At 57.6% G+C, this 15113-nt stretch overlaps 1 protein-coding gene across 4 annotated transcripts; it reads left to right on the top strand.

The window, feature by feature from the left end:
- Window positions 1-1479: 1479 nt before the first annotated feature.
- Window positions 1480-14794, top strand: SEMA6C (semaphorin 6C). 4 transcript variants are annotated; one of them, XM_055404035.2, is made up of 21 exons: window positions 1480-1729; window positions 3709-3758; window positions 5476-5647; window positions 7288-7402; window positions 7697-7760; window positions 7919-7975; window positions 8559-8660; window positions 8884-8974; window positions 9171-9290; window positions 9470-9558; window positions 9867-10084; window positions 10355-10486; window positions 10751-10903; window positions 11134-11307; window positions 11554-11700; window positions 11974-12051; window positions 12178-12233; window positions 12372-12416; window positions 12759-12854; window positions 13285-14155; window positions 14330-14794. In XM_055404035.2, the coding sequence occupies exons 3-21, from the start codon at window positions 5530-5532 to the stop codon at window positions 14385-14387; spliced, it is 2784 nt and encodes a 927-aa protein (XP_055260010.1). In that variant the 5' UTR covers window positions 1480-1729; window positions 3709-3758; window positions 5476-5529; the 3' UTR covers window positions 14388-14794. The 4 variants fall into 4 exon arrangements, with proteins under 4 accessions (XP_055260010.1, XP_055260008.1, XP_055260005.1 ...); XM_055404033.2 differs by having other exon boundaries at window positions 13288-14794; XM_055404030.2 differs by having other exon boundaries at window positions 13285-14794.
- The last annotated feature ends 319 nt before the right edge of the window (window positions 14795-15113 follow it).

Below are 15113 nucleotides of genomic sequence, written 5' to 3'. Positions count from 1 at the left end.
GTCTTTCTCCCAAAACAGCCCTGACTCACCACTGAATGACTTTGTTCCCAAGAGTCCCCTGGCAGTTCACCTTGTATAAGGAAGGTCCCATTGTTTCTGATTCTGTTTATCTCATTGGTTCACCTTCCCTCTCTGTCTCTGTGAGTGTGTGTGTATATGTTTATGTCTGACATGACTGAGCGACTTTCACTTCACTTCACAAGTCAGTGATGCTATCCACCCTGATCTCAGTCCATTAAAGACTGTCCAAGAGGAGCAAACCCCTGCCTCTCCTATCCTGAAGTCCAGAGACCAGGATGTGTATGTGTGTGTGTGCCCGCTCAGATAAACTATCCAATAATATCAATGTCTCCCATGCCACCCACTATCCTGGGAATTTTGAGAACGTCTTTTGTCCCAGTCCCCACGCAGGGAAGAATCTTAGCAGGCAATACTAAGGTGGGAGCTAAGCAGAGCTGTCTGAAGTAGCCTCATTCTTCCTCCCCACTGACATTCCTGGAATCAAAGGGTCTTTATAGAGGGTGGGGATTGAGAAAAGGCAGTTTTGCTGCTTGGAGGGATTCCAGGGCCCCCTGAGGAAAAATGGGACATCACTAATCCTTATCTGTGGGGCAGTAAGGATATGTGGGGTTGAGGCAGCTGATTCCTTTTCCTTTCTTTCAGGTCCCATGTTGCTCCTCTTTCTGTGTGACTCTGAATCAGTTTGTCCCAGTCTCCACATCTCTGTTTTGGCTTCAGCCCTACTCACCTGTCCTCTTCCATCAACCAGCAGCCTAACTGCTGGCCACCCTGACTTCCTGGCTCCTTAGTGTTCTGGCCTACTGGCCTAAGTACATCTTGCTTTGATAGTAGGGATAGGAGGGAGACGATGAAGATAAGGCAAACTTCCTGGCGACATCTTCCTTACCTTTTCCAGGCCTCAAGCCCTCAAAAGCATGCTAGGTCTCCCTTATCCGGGTCAGGATGAACCAGAGGAGGCACATGAGAAGAAAAAACGATTTGATGTAAGAAGAGTGGAGAGGAGGAATAGAGGCTTGGGGGCAGAGTAGGGGAGAGGTGTACCCAGGAGCAGGGTAGTCAAAGACACTGGAGAGAGAAAAGAGAGAGGGAGGGTCACGCCGGCTCTGACAGCCCAGCCCAGCCGAGGTCCTCGGGTTTCCTGTCTGTCTCTCCTCCCAGCTGCTGTTCCTTCCTTTCTTGTGAGATTTCTTCCTAGGGCCTCTCCATGTTAAAGCGTGTGACCCCTCCTCTGACCGGGGCTCAGCGACTGTCAGTGGATCTCGCGCCTAGCTCCGGGCTCCTGCTTAGCCTCCCGGCCAGGCCCTCTAGGTGGGCGGTGCTCCCGACGCCCCGCCTCCTCCGAGAACTATTGGTGGAGAGGTGTCGAGAAGGCGGTGTCTAACCGGCCTCCGAGATCCCGATTGGTAATGAGGACCCCGAGGCGGGCCGGAGGCGGGTCCGGTCGGGAGGCGGGCGGGGCGGCTGGGGCCCGGCCCAGAGCTCCGGGCGGTCGCATTGTTTTCCTCCGCGGAACCGCGGCGGGAGTGGGGTTTGCGACTGGGACCCAGGACTCGCGCGACCTGACAGCGCCCGGGTTCCCAGATCCAAGCTCCATCCAAATCGGACATTCACCACATCTCACCGGGGCCCCAACCGATTGAGAACTCGGCGCGGTGCGCGGCCGCTGCTCGACCGCTGCGATCTCTCTCCCGCTGACCCGGATCTCGGAGTAAGTATCCCGGAGTAGGGCTGGGGCTGCAGGGAGGCGGGGAGGATCGGGGCGTCGAAGGCTGGGGGTAAGCTTGGAAGTGCCAGAGGGACCTGGAAGGGCGCCAGCGCTCTGTCGTGCTTGGATGACGGAGAGGGTCAGCGGAGTTGGGGTGAACCGAGGGTAGAGGGGAGCCCCGCTACGGCACTGTGGGGCGCAAGGTCTGGGCGCCTCTTGTGACCTGGCTTCTCTGAGTCGCATCCCTCTCATGAGGAGAGCGAAAGGCATTTTTTGAGGCGCGCATCATACAGAGGGTGGAAAACCTGGTCTCTTGCCTCCCCAGCAGAGATGGTAAGGCTTCGAGATCCGTGGGGAACCGGACCCTCGCGTTTTCCTGCAGGGAAGGGAAGGAGAGCGCGTCGCTCCAGACTTTGATGTTCCGGCTGCACCTCTGTCATTGTGCAGGGGGGAGTCTGAGCATCTCCCAGCGGGGTTGACTTGATCATAGAGTCGGGAATGGGCCCCGAGGAACATTAGTCCTAGAGCCCATAACCTTCCTTCACCCCACTCGCCCAGGGGCTTTGTTAGACCTTGGTCTCCCAAGGCGGAGAGCCCGGCTGACGATTGCAGCTCCAGTCCGCGGACCCCGCTCTGCGCTGGCCGCAGGCCCGCCCTCCTCGGTTCCAAGCCTCTGGCCCTGTTTCCCTGGCCTCGGAGACCCGCCTCCGCTCCCAACCCCCGCTCCCATCCCTGTTCGATCTGAGCCTGCAGGCCCCTCCAGCCCCTCCTCCCGCTAACGTGGCTCTGGGACCCGGTCCCGGCCCAGACTCCGCTACCCGCCCCTCTCCGAGCCCCAGATCCAGTGAGGGGGAGACACGTCGAGCCCCTGGCCTCAGGCCCACCTCAGACGAGGCTCTAGACACCTGGATTATCCTCGTTCGGGGCTGGGTGGGAGGGAAGGTAGGTAGCAAACCTGGGGCTGATAGCTAAGGGTGAGGGGAACCGTCTTGGAGAAGGGAAGGCGCCTGTTCCCTGAGGCTCCTTGGTGCGCCCCCCACCCCATCCTTAGAGGAACGTGGACTGGGGCAGGCGACCAGCCCGAAGGCTTCCTGCTATTGTCCCCAGCCGGGTCTCCCCTTCTCCATCCCTTCCCCAGCCCCCTGCTAGAATCTGGCTATGACCCTGGCCACTCCCCAGAGGTGGCTGCAGGGCCAGGAGGAGAGAGGCTGTTTCCTCTTCCCAGCAAGGGGAGAACCTAGGAGGGGGAGAAAGAGCTGGCCAGGCCTCCCCCATTTGCTCCAGATTGGGGGGTGTGAAGCAGCTGGGATTGGTCCTGGCAGGGTAAGCCTTTCCCCAAGCCAGAGGTTGCATGGGGCAACTCAGATGCTGCTCACTAAAATCATCTATGGGAAGCCCTCTTAAAGACAGCATAGTTAAGTCTGGGGGGCCAACGCAATGGCCAACCAAGTGTTTTCAGAGGCTGGACTAATCCAGTCTAAAGAGGGGGGTAGGGTGGAGAGAGATTGGGTGGGAGGAAGGCAGGGCCTGCTCTGAGGAAAGGAAGGGGCTGGGGGTGCTTGGTATTAGAGCATTTTGCTTAGGGATGAAGACCATGCAAATGATATGCAAATTAGCCTCTATTGTCCCCAGCTAGGGTGCTTTTGCTAAGACGGCTGCTGGGTTCTGAAGGTTTTCATATGAGAGTGGCTGGCATGCCCTCCAAACTCTCCCAATCACCCCTTTTTCCAAGACTAGTCCTGAAGTTCCAGGATTTTCTGGGCAGGGTCCAGCCCCAGCCCCTGCCCTTGCCCTCACAGCTCTAGGCATGAATGGCCAGCACCTTTGTAATCAAGCTCAATGTCAATGTGTCCCCCAGTTCCAGGGCAGCATCTCCCCTACCCTAACCTCATTAGACTTCTGATGTTCACATTTACTTTTAAGGGATGTGGTAAGGAGGTATAAATCAGTCTCTTCCCTCCTTCTGTCCCTTCTTCCATCAGGTCAGAGGTCTCCTATCCCCCTCAAACCCCCACAGGAGTCACCACCCCAGGTAAGGAAAGGACAATAGCCCCTGAGGGCAGGGGATGGAAGTAGGCATGGCCTGGGAACAGAAGAGGGTCAGATCATTCTCCCCACTTGCCTGAGACTGAAGTTGTTTCCTGGGTGAAGATACCAGTTGCCCAGGGCAACTTGTGGGGGGGCAGGAGGAGGAGGATAGGAGACAAGCTGTGGGCCTTTCTCTTCCCCTGGGAGCACCAACATCCGGAACCGTGGAGGGGGTGGCAGAGGGAGGCTTGACCTTTCAGCACCAGAGGGTCGTTAGCTAGCTGACTGCTCTGCCCCTGGGGAGGGGGTCATCATTAGGTGTTCCTACCCCTTCCCCTCCTCCAGCTCTCTTGGGATCCCATCTGACGTCAGCCTCCCCATCAGTGACGCTGGATTGGGGGTGGGGTACACTTGGGTCCTGGCTCCAAGAGTGGGGTTGTGGGGGAGATGGAATGGGGTAGGCCTGGAAGCCCAGGGTCTCTTCTTTGGGGGACATGGCGGGACAGGCAACTGAGCATTAGTGAAGGATAACTGTCTGTTCATGGAAAGGAGGGAGTCTCACCCTTGCTGACCAGATTTCCTGGGCTTACTCAGCCCCTCACTTCAATATTAGGGGAAGGCAGGAAGCTGGTGTCCACCTCCCACTGTGGGTTCCAGCCAGGGTCAGCTTGGCTGGGGAAGGCCGATGGAGGCTGATGGGTGGGAAGGAGGGCTGTCTTACAGTCCCTTCCACCGTATCTATCTTTTCCTGGACTTTGGGCTACAATCGCCTGCCTGTCATTGAATTATTTACATTTTCATTCCAAGGCAGCCCCAAGAGGGAAGGAAGGGAGAGAGGGCCATATTCAGTCGTGTCTCCTCACCAGTATAGCCCCTTCTATGACTGGCTCCTCACAGAGGGTGGGTCCACTCTTCTCCAAATTGAGCACATGCAAGGTTTCTTAGGTGTCGGCGAGGGACCAGGGGGCTAGGGAGGCTGGGAGGGGGCACAGTGGTCGGGCAGACAGCTGCAGCCAGAGCTAAATTTAGCCTCTGATCTGGCTTTGATGCAGATTCATTTTTGGCTAAGACAGCCCCCTCCCCCACTCCTCTCCCTACCCAGCTTCTCCCTAGCAATGGAAAGGGCCCTAGAAGCAGGAGCTTAGACCAGGACAAAGACCCCTGGGCTGCCTCCCCAACTCTGTTCTTCCTCAGCCCTAAACAGGATGATGGCTGCCTCACAGCTGCCTCTACCAAGGCACAGTGCCTAAATTGCTCCCAGGGTGCCATGGGGGTCTGTGAGGGAGGGGAGGCAGACATGATATCCTCTTCCTCCACCCGGTGCCAAGGAATCACTATTTATAATTTTAAGGCTTCAGTGTCTAATTATAGCTGAGACGAGGTTAGCAAGAGGGGGCCAGGAGGTGTCACCTACCGAATGTCCCAGGCCCAGTCAGGAGAGAGGAGGAAAGGCTGAGTGAGAAGGCTGGGGGGAGGGAGCAGGCGTATCCTGTCCTCACCTGGGGTCACACTGGCAGGCTTCACACAAGCCAGTTTGGGCCAGTTGGAGAGAGAAGGGCCTTGAGTGACAGTGACAGCCGGATGGCACTGAGGCAGTGCCAGAGATAGGATTCTTTACCCTTCTCCGCAGGGTCTTCTGGGGATAGACCTGGGAAGGAGCCCTCCTGATTCAAAGGTGGAGGAAGTTTGGCCCCTTCCCCCACTTTTGTCTTCTCTTTCAGGGCCAGCATATGGGTGAGGGGGCACCCCCTGGGGCCTGAGCTGCCCCACACAGAATGCCCCGTGCCCCCCACTTCATGCCCTTGCTGCTACTATTCTTGCTGCTCTCAATTCCCCATACCCAGGCTGCATTTCCCCAGGACCCTCTCCCTCTGCTGACCTCTGACCTGCAAGGTGAGTGCTTGGTACCCTGACCCTCTATGTGAGCTCAGCACTCAGTCTTGGAATTAGACACTGAGACCTTTTGTGTGGGTGGCAAGCTGCAGGAGGGCTCTCAGTCTCAAGGAAGCTAAGAGCTGACAGGAAAGAGGAGCAGATAGGTGGAGTGGCACTGAGGCCAGTCACTTCTCATCTGTGGGCCGACTTTCTTCACTTCCAGGCGGCATTGTTCAGTGATAAAGAACATGGACTCTTGGTCAGACCAAACCTTAGCAGGTTCAAATTCCTGTTAAAGCTGCTTGCTTTATGAGCACTTATTTAACCTTCTTTGCCTCTGTCTCCTCATCGGCAAAATGAAGATAATTGTATTCTACCAGGAATTTCCCTGGTAGTCTGGTGCTTTCACCACAGTGACCACAGGTTCAGTTCCTGGTTTGGGAACCAAGATCCCATGGGCCATGAGGCATGGCCAAAAAAAAGTATTTTACCTCATAGAGTTATTTAGGGATTAAATGAGGTAATACAGGTAAAGTGCTAAGAACACTGTCTGGCACAAAGTAAATGATGTATATGTGTTTGCTATTATTATTGGCTACAAAATGAAGGCTTGGGACTAATTCAGTGGTTCCCAACACCTCTTACCTCCCTCTCCACCACTTTATCACCACCACATCTAGGTCCGTCAGGGTAGGACCTACCGAATGTACCAGGCCCAGTCAGGAGAGAGGAGGAAAGGCTGAGTGAGAAGGCTGGGGGGAGGGAACGGGTGTATCCTGTCCTCACTGGCAGGTTTCACACCAGCCAGTCTGGGCCAGCTGGAGAGGGAAGCGCCACTGTCCCACCATGACAGACCTTGCAGATAGATCTGTTTGCAGCTTCCTGTTATATATGTAGAATTTAGAGTAATTTTAAGGTTGAAGGAATGGCAGTTAGGTTATTGAGAGTAACTGTTGGGGGACAGATAAGAGTAGCAAACACTTCCATGTGCCAGACATAGTTCCAGTCACGGTACAAATGTTAAATCATCTCTCTGTGAACTCTGGGCTCCCTCTGAACACTGACGACTGTGGTTTCCATGATCAGGCCAGGTGGATGCTGGAGTTGGTCAGAGGAAGCAGAAAGCTTGGAGGCTTGAGGTGGTCTGTGAAGAGCCTTGAGGGAAGGGTGCAAAAAGAGGGCTGGGAGAGATGCGGTGAGGAAATGGTCTCCATGGGACAGCATACACTGTGGAATGAAAGGGAATCGCTATCCCTAAGCAGATCTAAGAACTGGGTTGGGCTCAGTTCCAAACTCAGACAGACCTGGATCTGAATTGGGGTGCCTGCCACTCCCAAGCTAAATGATCTCTGCAAATTTCTTATTGGCTTTAAGCCTCAGGTTCCTCATCCGTAAGACGGCACGAACCTACTTCATAGGGTTGTTGTCTGAAATGAGACAATGCAGCTCAAGTGCTAACGCAGTGCTTGGCAGAGGTGAAGTGCTCAGAGTTAGCTGATATTGTATTTATTAGTAGCCTTCTTAATACTTTTATTAATACCTCACAACTTATCTCACATATCCACTATGACCAGGGCTGGGTTTCCTCTGGTTGGAGAGGATGTTGAGGGAGTGTTGTATCCTGAGGGCATCAGCACCCACCTCTCTGTGCCTTCTAGGTATTTCTCCATTATCCTGGTTCCGGGGCCTGGAGGATGATGCTGTGGTTGCAGAACTTGGGCTGGACTTTCAGAGATTCCTGACCCTGAACCGGACCTTGCTAGTGGCTGCCAGGTAAACTGGCTGTGGCACCATTGTGGGGCTGCCATGCCTGTTCCAAGGCAGGCATGGGACCTGCATGGCCACTGCAACATCTTGCAGAGGATACGTGCAGGGGTACAAACCCTGGGATTTGGACATGCTAGGACCCAGAACATAGTTGCCAAGGTGTGGAGTCAGGGGGAGAAGACAGGGCAGGAGGTCTACACTGTTTGTCCCCAAGCAGCCGAACACTGACTAGGTGGGGACTCAGGAGTTCAAGTAGGGAGCCATGGCTTGGCTCTGATCCCTCCTTGCTTATCCCTTCAGGGATCACGTTTTCTCCTTTGATCTTCAAGCCCAAGAAGAAGGGGAGGGGCTCGTGCCCAAGAAGGTGAGGGGCTGTGTGGGAGGAGGTTGAGGCATGGAGATGAGACCGGAAAGGTCTAACGGGGATCCAGGGCGGGTGGGAAGAAGACTCCAAAAGGGAACCATAATGTGCGGTGGGTCTAGGTTGTCCCATGATTTTCCCTCTTCTACTTTTCCCTCCAGTATCTAACATGGAGGAGCCAAGACATGGAGAACTGTGCCGTGCGGGGCAAGTTGACGGTGAGGAGTGGGATGAAAATCTTGAGGGTAGGAGATGACCCAGCCTCCAGGCTCTGTCCAACTGACCCTCCACTGTACCCCAATCTCCACTACTTCTCTTATCTCAAGTCACAGAGGAAAATATACAGGAAAGGGAATTGATGATTTTTAGCTTCCTTTACACATCTCACACGGGCTTCCCTGGTGGCTCAGAGGTTAAAGCGTCTGCCTCCAATGCGGGAGACCCGGGTTCAATCCCTGGGTCGGGAAGATCCCCTGGAGAAGGAAATGGTAACCCACTCCAGTATTCTTGCCTGGAGAATCCCATGGACGGAGAAGCCTGGTAGGCTACAGTCCACGGGGTCGCAAAGAGTCGGACACGACTGAGCGACCGAACGGAATGGAACACATCTCACACAAAAGAAGAGTGAGGCTCTGAGAGGCCAAAGAACTTGCCCAAGACCCCAGGACTAGTAGTAAAGAGCTTCTTTGAAACTTTACCCCCTATTGCTCTAACTGGCTCAAGGAGGAAAACCCTACTTCCATGACCCCCGTCCCAGTCCCAGGGAGCCCCGTGTCTGACACAGAATTCCGGATTCTCTAGGACGAGTGCTACAACTACATTCGTGTTCTCGTGCCCTGGGACTCCCGGACGCTCCTTGCCTGTGGAACGAACTCATTCAGCCCCGTGTGCCGCAGCTATGGGGTACAAAGGCGAGGGTGGGGCATCAGGATGGGAGTGCAGGAGAACTCAAGCTGGGCAGTCAGTTTGGTGGGGTTGGACAAGCAGGGGTTGGGGGATGGGCATGCCCAGGGTAGAGGGTCCGGAAGCAGTGGGGCAAGGAGGCAAGGGGCCGTGAGGAAGTGGGCTATGGAGCCAGACTTGCAACACCCCAAGGCTGCCAAGAACCTGTTCCTTCTGCCTCCAGATCACCTCACTGCAGCAGGAGGGTGCGGAGCTGAGTGGGCAGGCCCGATGCCCCTTTGACGCCACCCAGTCCACTGTGGCCGTGTTTGCAGGTGTGCACCTCGGCATGTGCGGAGCAGGCATGTGGCTGCCGTGTGGTCCCTTTCCCAGTTTAGTCTTTCCTGCATGCTCCTGAATCAGGGTGACGTAGGGGCCAGGGTCAGGCCAAGGTAGGGGTGTGGGAGGCCCAAGAAGAGCCAAGATACAGATCCCTGAGCCCCCCTGATGCCACCCTACCCACCCCTCCAGAGGGCAGCCTGTATTCAGCCACAGCTGCAGACTTCCAGGCCAGTGACGCTGTGGTTTACCGAAGCCTTGGGCCTCAGCCCCCGCTCCGCTCCGCCAAGTACGACTCCAAGTGGCTCCGAGGTCAGGGTGGGCCTAGGGGAGGGAGGTTGCTCTTGGGGAGGGGGTGCAGGGGGAGGGCTGCGGCAGGCAGGCGGTGGTGACTGTGTGCAGGTGTGCTGAGGGGAGCGGCAGCGTGGGGTCAGGAGATTCCGGACAGGCACAGACACTCTGCATTACTGTTCCTGTTGCTCCCCACTCAGAGCCACACTTTGTCCACGCTTTGGAGCATGGAGACCATGTCTACTTCTTCTTCCGAGAAGTCTCTGTGGAGGATGCCCGGCTGGGGAGGGTAAGGAGGTGGGCACCGGGGGTGGTAGCTAGAGGGTTCTGCTGGATCCTAGGAGCCAGACGTTCAGGGAAGAGCTCCTGGCTGGGCTCTAAGCCCCCACCGTGGAGCTGCTCTCAGGCCTCTGTCCCCTCATCCTGCTGTCCCTCACCTTGACCCACACTGACCAACCACACCACATCCTTCCTTTGCTGTGCCCCTGACATTGGTCTCTTGGTACTCTAACCCCACCAAACCACTCTCATCCTCTCATCCTGCTGGCCTGGGGGTTCTCTCACTGATCTCCTTCCTCCCTGACTCTCCCCTGACAGGTGCAGTTCTCCCGTGTGGCCCGTGTGTGTAAGCGTGACATGGGTGGCTCACCTAGGGCCTTGGACCGCCACTGGACATCCTTCCTGAAGCTGCGACTCAACTGCTCTGTCCCTGGAGACTCTACCTTCTATTTTGATGTCTTACAGGCCTTGACAGGGCCTGTGAACTTGTATGGTCGCTCTGCTCTCTTTGGGGTCTTCACCACCCAGACCAATAGGTTGGTACTGGACTAGTCAATGTAGCCCAGTCTGTCCCCTTCCCCCCACGTCCCCCAGCAACAAAGATCATCCCTCAGAGCCTACTGATGAGGGTGGTGAGGGGAAGCTCCATTTTCCTTGTACTTTCCTTGCATGGCCCCCAGGGGCTGCCCCGCTCTCTCAGGCTCTCCCCTAAGATGGTACATGAAGGGGAGCAGCCAAGTCTTACCTGAGAGGCGCTCTGCCATCCCTTCTAACACGTAGCCCACATTGTTCTCTGGCTCCCTCAGCATTCCTGGCTCTGCAGTCTGCGCCTTCTACCTGGATGATATCGAGCGTGGGTTTGAGGGCAAGTTCAAGGAGCAGAGGAGTCTGGATGGGGCCTGGACCCCTGTGTCTGAGGACAGGGTCCCCTCCCCCAGGTACCCAGGATGGGGGGCTTTGGTGGAAGCAGAAGCAAGCAGTGTCTGCTCCCCAAATAGGTTATGAGGAGAAGGCAAGGTGTCCAAGGCCTGGGGAGGAGGCTGTAATGGGTTGGCAGCAGGGAAGGGAAGCAGTAGTGTGAATGTCTGTGCGCAGATGGAACAAGGAGCCTCCCAGCCCTAGGGCAGGCTGCTGGGGCTTAGTTAGGCTCTGTGACCACCAGCTCCCTGTCCTAAGGCCGCCTCTTCCTATGTGTCCTCCAGGCCCGGATCCTGTGCAGGAGTAGGTGTAGCTGCATTATTCCCCTCTTCTCGAGACCTCCCTGATGATGTCCTGACCTTCATCAAGGCTCACCCACTCCTGGACCCTGCTGTGCCACCTGCCACCCATCAGCCTCTGCTCACCCTCACCAGCAGGTATAGGGCTAAAAAATCGTGACCACTGCCATCCGCCCCTCACCCACTCTCTTTTTCTGACCCCATAAGGTAAATCATATTAGTAGGAGGAAGAACCTATGAAAGTGGGAGGGACAGAGCTAAGAAGGAAACCCTGGGCTGGGGGAAGGGCAGAGAAGGGGTATTCAGGTTCTTGAAACACTCAAGCTTCCACTGGTCAGGCTGTCCTGACCTGAGGCCTATTCTTCCAGGGCCCTACTGACCCAGGTGGCTGTGGATGGCACGGCTGGTCCCTACAGTAATACCACAGTCCTGTTCCTTGGCTCCAATGATGGGACAGTGCTAAAGGTGCTGCCGCCAGGGGGGCAATCTGGGGGTTCTGAGCCCATTCTGTTGGAAGAAATCGATGCCTACAGCCCCTCCCGGTAAGCCCTTTGTCCAGCAGGCCCCCTAGAGCAGGGATGGGATGTGAGGTGGGAGACGGGGATATGGGGATGGGGTGGGGACTCCGATATTGGAAGTTGTGGGGAAGAGAGAGGGACTTGGAGAGATGATATTGTGCGGCACTGCGGGGTAGCCCCATGAGTTGTATTCAGTTGCTTGTATGCCTCCCCACCTTCTTTTCTTTACCTCACCTGCTCCATCTCTGACTCCTTCTGGCCTCACCTTAGGTGCAGTGGGAAGCGGGCAGCCCAAACAGCACGGCGGGTCATAGGGCTGGAGCTGGACACTGAAGGTCACAGACTCTTTGTGGCTTTTTCTGGCTGCATCATCTACCTCCCTCTTAGTCGATGTGCCCGGCATGGGGCCTGTCGGAGGTGAGAGGGACTTTAGGCCAGGCTCACTGGGCCTGCAGGCACAAAGGCCTTGGGGGTGGCATGGAAATGCAGGAGATGGTTGTGTGTGGTGGGATGTCCACAAGCATCCTGCAGGTAGGCAGTCACCAGGGATGGGACTAGGGATTGGTGTGGACAGGATGGGAGTATCAGGCTAGGAGCCTCCTGCAGGCCAGGGTGAGAGTGAAAGAGGCAGGGGAATGGACTGTGATTAGAGTGGAGAGTCCCAGCCTCATTTGACTCAGTTTTCCCTAGGAGCTGTCTGGCTTCTCAGGACCCATACTGTGGATGGGACAGCTCCAGAGGCTGCGTGGATATCAGGGCACCTGATGGGTAAGTGAGGGGCTCCTGGATCTCCTGAGGGGAAAGCTCCCCACTACTAAGAGAGGAGGCTGAGGGCTAGAGTGGGGCAGGGGACAAGAGGTATACCTGCACTGAGCCACCTCCATTTCCTTCTAGGATTGATGTGGATCCAACTGGTAACCAGGAATCCATGGAGCATGATGACTGCCAAGGTAAAAAGGGCTCTGATGGCCACAGACACCATCCCAGGTGTGGGCTTTTGTCCTTCTCTCCTTCTGTGGCACAGTCATGCCCATCAGTTCCTCATGAAGCCTCCCCCCACCTTCACCCTTTCTCTCCCTGTTTCATAGGTGGAGCTACTGGGAGTCAGTCTGGTACAGGGGATTCCACTTATGGTGAGTTCTGTTGTCCCAACTTCACCATGGTCACCCAAGTCCATGCCCCATGGCAGCAGCAGACCAGCACCCTGGACACTCTGAGAGAGTCTCAGAAAGGGTTAACATTCTAAGTATCTAGCATATAGCTCAGTGCTTGGCACATAATAGGATGCCTAACAGATATTTTTTGAACAAAGAAATGAAAGAATGTCTTGCATGGTAAGCCCTTCCCCATTCCCAGAGGAAAATGAAGGCTGCAGTTCCGGACTTTTGGGTTTCAAAGGGGGTGGGGGACCCACTGGGGGTATCAGAGGTGGAGAACAGGAGTCTCACTGGCTCTGACCTGGTCTCTGTCATCAGTGCTTCTGAGTCCTGGCCCTTCCCCTGAGACCCCCAGCCCCCCCAGTGATGCCCACCCCTGGCCCCAGTCTTCCACTCTTGGAGCTCACACTCAGGGTAAGGGGGCTGGTTGGGAGGGACAGGAGTGAAGTGTGGAGCTGCCGATTCTTGAAGAATTCTAAGCCCCTCACTGATCATTGTTTGGTGCTCACTAATAATGCCTGTTTGGAGCCTCCCCTCCCTTCCCCTCCCCAGAGCTGGCGCTCCCAGCCCCGCCTTCTTCAGCACGGCAGAGTTTGGCAGTTGATCTTGGCATGGCTGCAGGGGCTGGAGCTGGGATGGGACTCCCCAGGCCCAGGCTCTAGCTTGTGTGTGAGCGGTGGTTGGGTGGGCGGTGTGTGTTGAGAGGTCAGGGGAGGAGACTCCTGAAGAGGGTCAAGGCTGTGTCGGAGTGAAAGCAGAGCAGCAGTCAGAGGGAGGGACCCTTCGGAACTTGTCTTCCCGCTGGCCTACCTTCGCTGAGCCTCCGTCTTTCCCTCTCGGTTAGCAGGAGTGCGCCGGGACCTCCCGCCAGCCTCAGCCTCCCGCTCAGTCCCCATCCCACTCCTCCTGGCCTGTGTGGCCGCGGCCTTCGCCCTGGGCGCCTCGGTCTCTGGCCTCCTGGTCTCCTGCGCCTGTCGCCGAGCGCACCGACGTCGGAGCAAGGATATCGAGTCTGCCGGGATCCCACGTCCTCTCTCGCTCCGCAGCTTGGCCCGGCTGCATGGGGCGGGTCCAGAGCCGCCGCCGCCGTCCAAGGACGGAGAGGGGCCTCAGACGCCGCAGCTCTACACCACCTTCCTACCTCCTCCCGAGGGCGTACCCCCGCCGGAGCTGGCCTGCCTGCCCACCCCGGAGTCCACGCCAGAGCTGCCGGTCAAGCACCTCCGCCACGCCGGGGGTCCCTGGGAGTGGAACCAGAACGGGAACAACGCCAAGGAGGGCCGGAGCCGCGCCCGGGGTGGGAACGCGGCGGGTGGCCCCGCGCCGCGCGTGCTGGTGAAGCCGCCGCCGCCTGGCTGTCCCGGGCAGGCCGTGGAAGTCACCACCCTGGAGGAACTTCTGCGCTACCTGCACGGCCCGCAGGCGCCCAGGAAGGAGGCCGAGCCCCCGGCCGCCGCCCCTTTCACCTCGCGGCCGCTGCCGCCCGAGCCCGCCCCCACCCTCTTTGCCGGCCCCAGCCTGCTGCCCCGGGACTGTGCCCCGCCTCGGAGGCTGGACGTGCCCCCGGAGGCCAAGTGCCCGGCCCCCGCCGCCCGGCCTGCGCTCTCCGCCCCAGCTCCCCGGCTCGGGGTGGGCGGCAGCCGGAAGTTGCCCTTCTCCGCGCACCGTGCACCCCCTGCGCTGCTCACCCGGGTCCCCTCGGGAGGCCCCTCCAGGTACTCGGGGGGTGCCGGGAGACACCTCCTGTACCTGGGTCGGCCTGAGGGGCACCGGGGCCGCGCCCTGAAGAGGGTGGACGTCGAGAAGCCCCAGGGGCCCCTGAAGCCTCCCTTCGTCGGGCCCTCCTCGCAGGCGGCCGTCCCTAACGGCAGCCATTTTAACTTTTGAAGGGAGTTGCTCCAAGGCCTCAAGTGGGACCCTCGAGGCACATGCCCTCAGAGGCCGTGAGCGTGGACGCGCCTCCAAGGACAGATGACCTCCCTCTCTGTTCCACACCTCCAGCCTTCCTGGACTCTGAGAGTCTCCCGGGGACCCTGCCTGCCCCGGGTTTATTTATTGACTGCCGACTGTCTTTTCCCTCTGTACCCTGAGAGAGGAGTGGGAGGTGAGAAGCTCGCCCCCTCAGTGAGCCTGCTTTTCGGGGGGTAACTGGCACACTCCCACTCCCCTTCTCCCTCAGCCAAGCTGCCTTAACTCGCCCCTCCGGGCCTCCACAGACTGGGCCCCGGTCGGGCCGCACGGCGGACGGCCGGGGCTGAGCCACTCGCGTTGTGTACAGAGTCCTCGGGCCTCCTGGGACGTGCCTCCTCCTACTATGTAGGAGCCTCCGCTTCCCAATACAGCTGTGTCCCCGAGCCGCTGCCTGACTTTACTCGCGGAGCGGGCGGGGCGGGACGGGACGGGACGGGACCCGGTCGGCTACTCTGAGCACCTTTGCTCCAGAATTTCTACCTTCAACTTGGCCTTGACTCTCTCCGGAGTAATTGGGATGGCTGCGGTCCCACCGGGGTTAATCAGGAAAGGTTTCCTGAAGTAGGCAAGCAAAGAAATGGTGAGTGGAGATGAACCAGGGCCCAGGAGACCCCGGGTAGAATTTAGGTGGGGTTCGGGAGGGTACTCCAAGCCCGTTTCTGGATCGAGGTAAGAGGCACTTTTTCGTAGAATGCTCGACAG

Source organism: Moschus berezovskii, chromosome 4, assembly GCF_049115385.1.
Source record: "Moschus berezovskii isolate FMDL1 chromosome 4, NW_MosBer_1.0, whole genome shotgun sequence".
Taxonomy (NCBI): Eukaryota; Metazoa; Chordata; class Mammalia; order Artiodactyla; family Moschidae; genus Moschus; species Moschus berezovskii.
The sequence above is the reverse complement of the archived record's forward strand: the minus strand, read 5'-3'. Positions and strand labels throughout refer to the sequence as shown.

Coding starts and splice junctions, on each gene's coding strand:
- SEMA6C (XM_055404030.2), top strand. CDS start 5,530: ATGCCCCGTGCCCCCCACTTCATGCCCTTGCTGCTACTATTCTTGCTG. Junction 11,308..11,553: donor GATGCCTACAGCCCCTCCCG/GTAAGCCCTTTG, acceptor GCCTCACCTTAG/GTGCAGTGGGAAGCGGGCAG. Junction 12,417..12,758: donor TACAGGGGATTCCACTTATG/GTGAGTTCTGTT, acceptor CTCTGTCATCAG/TGCTTCTGAGTCCTGGCCCT.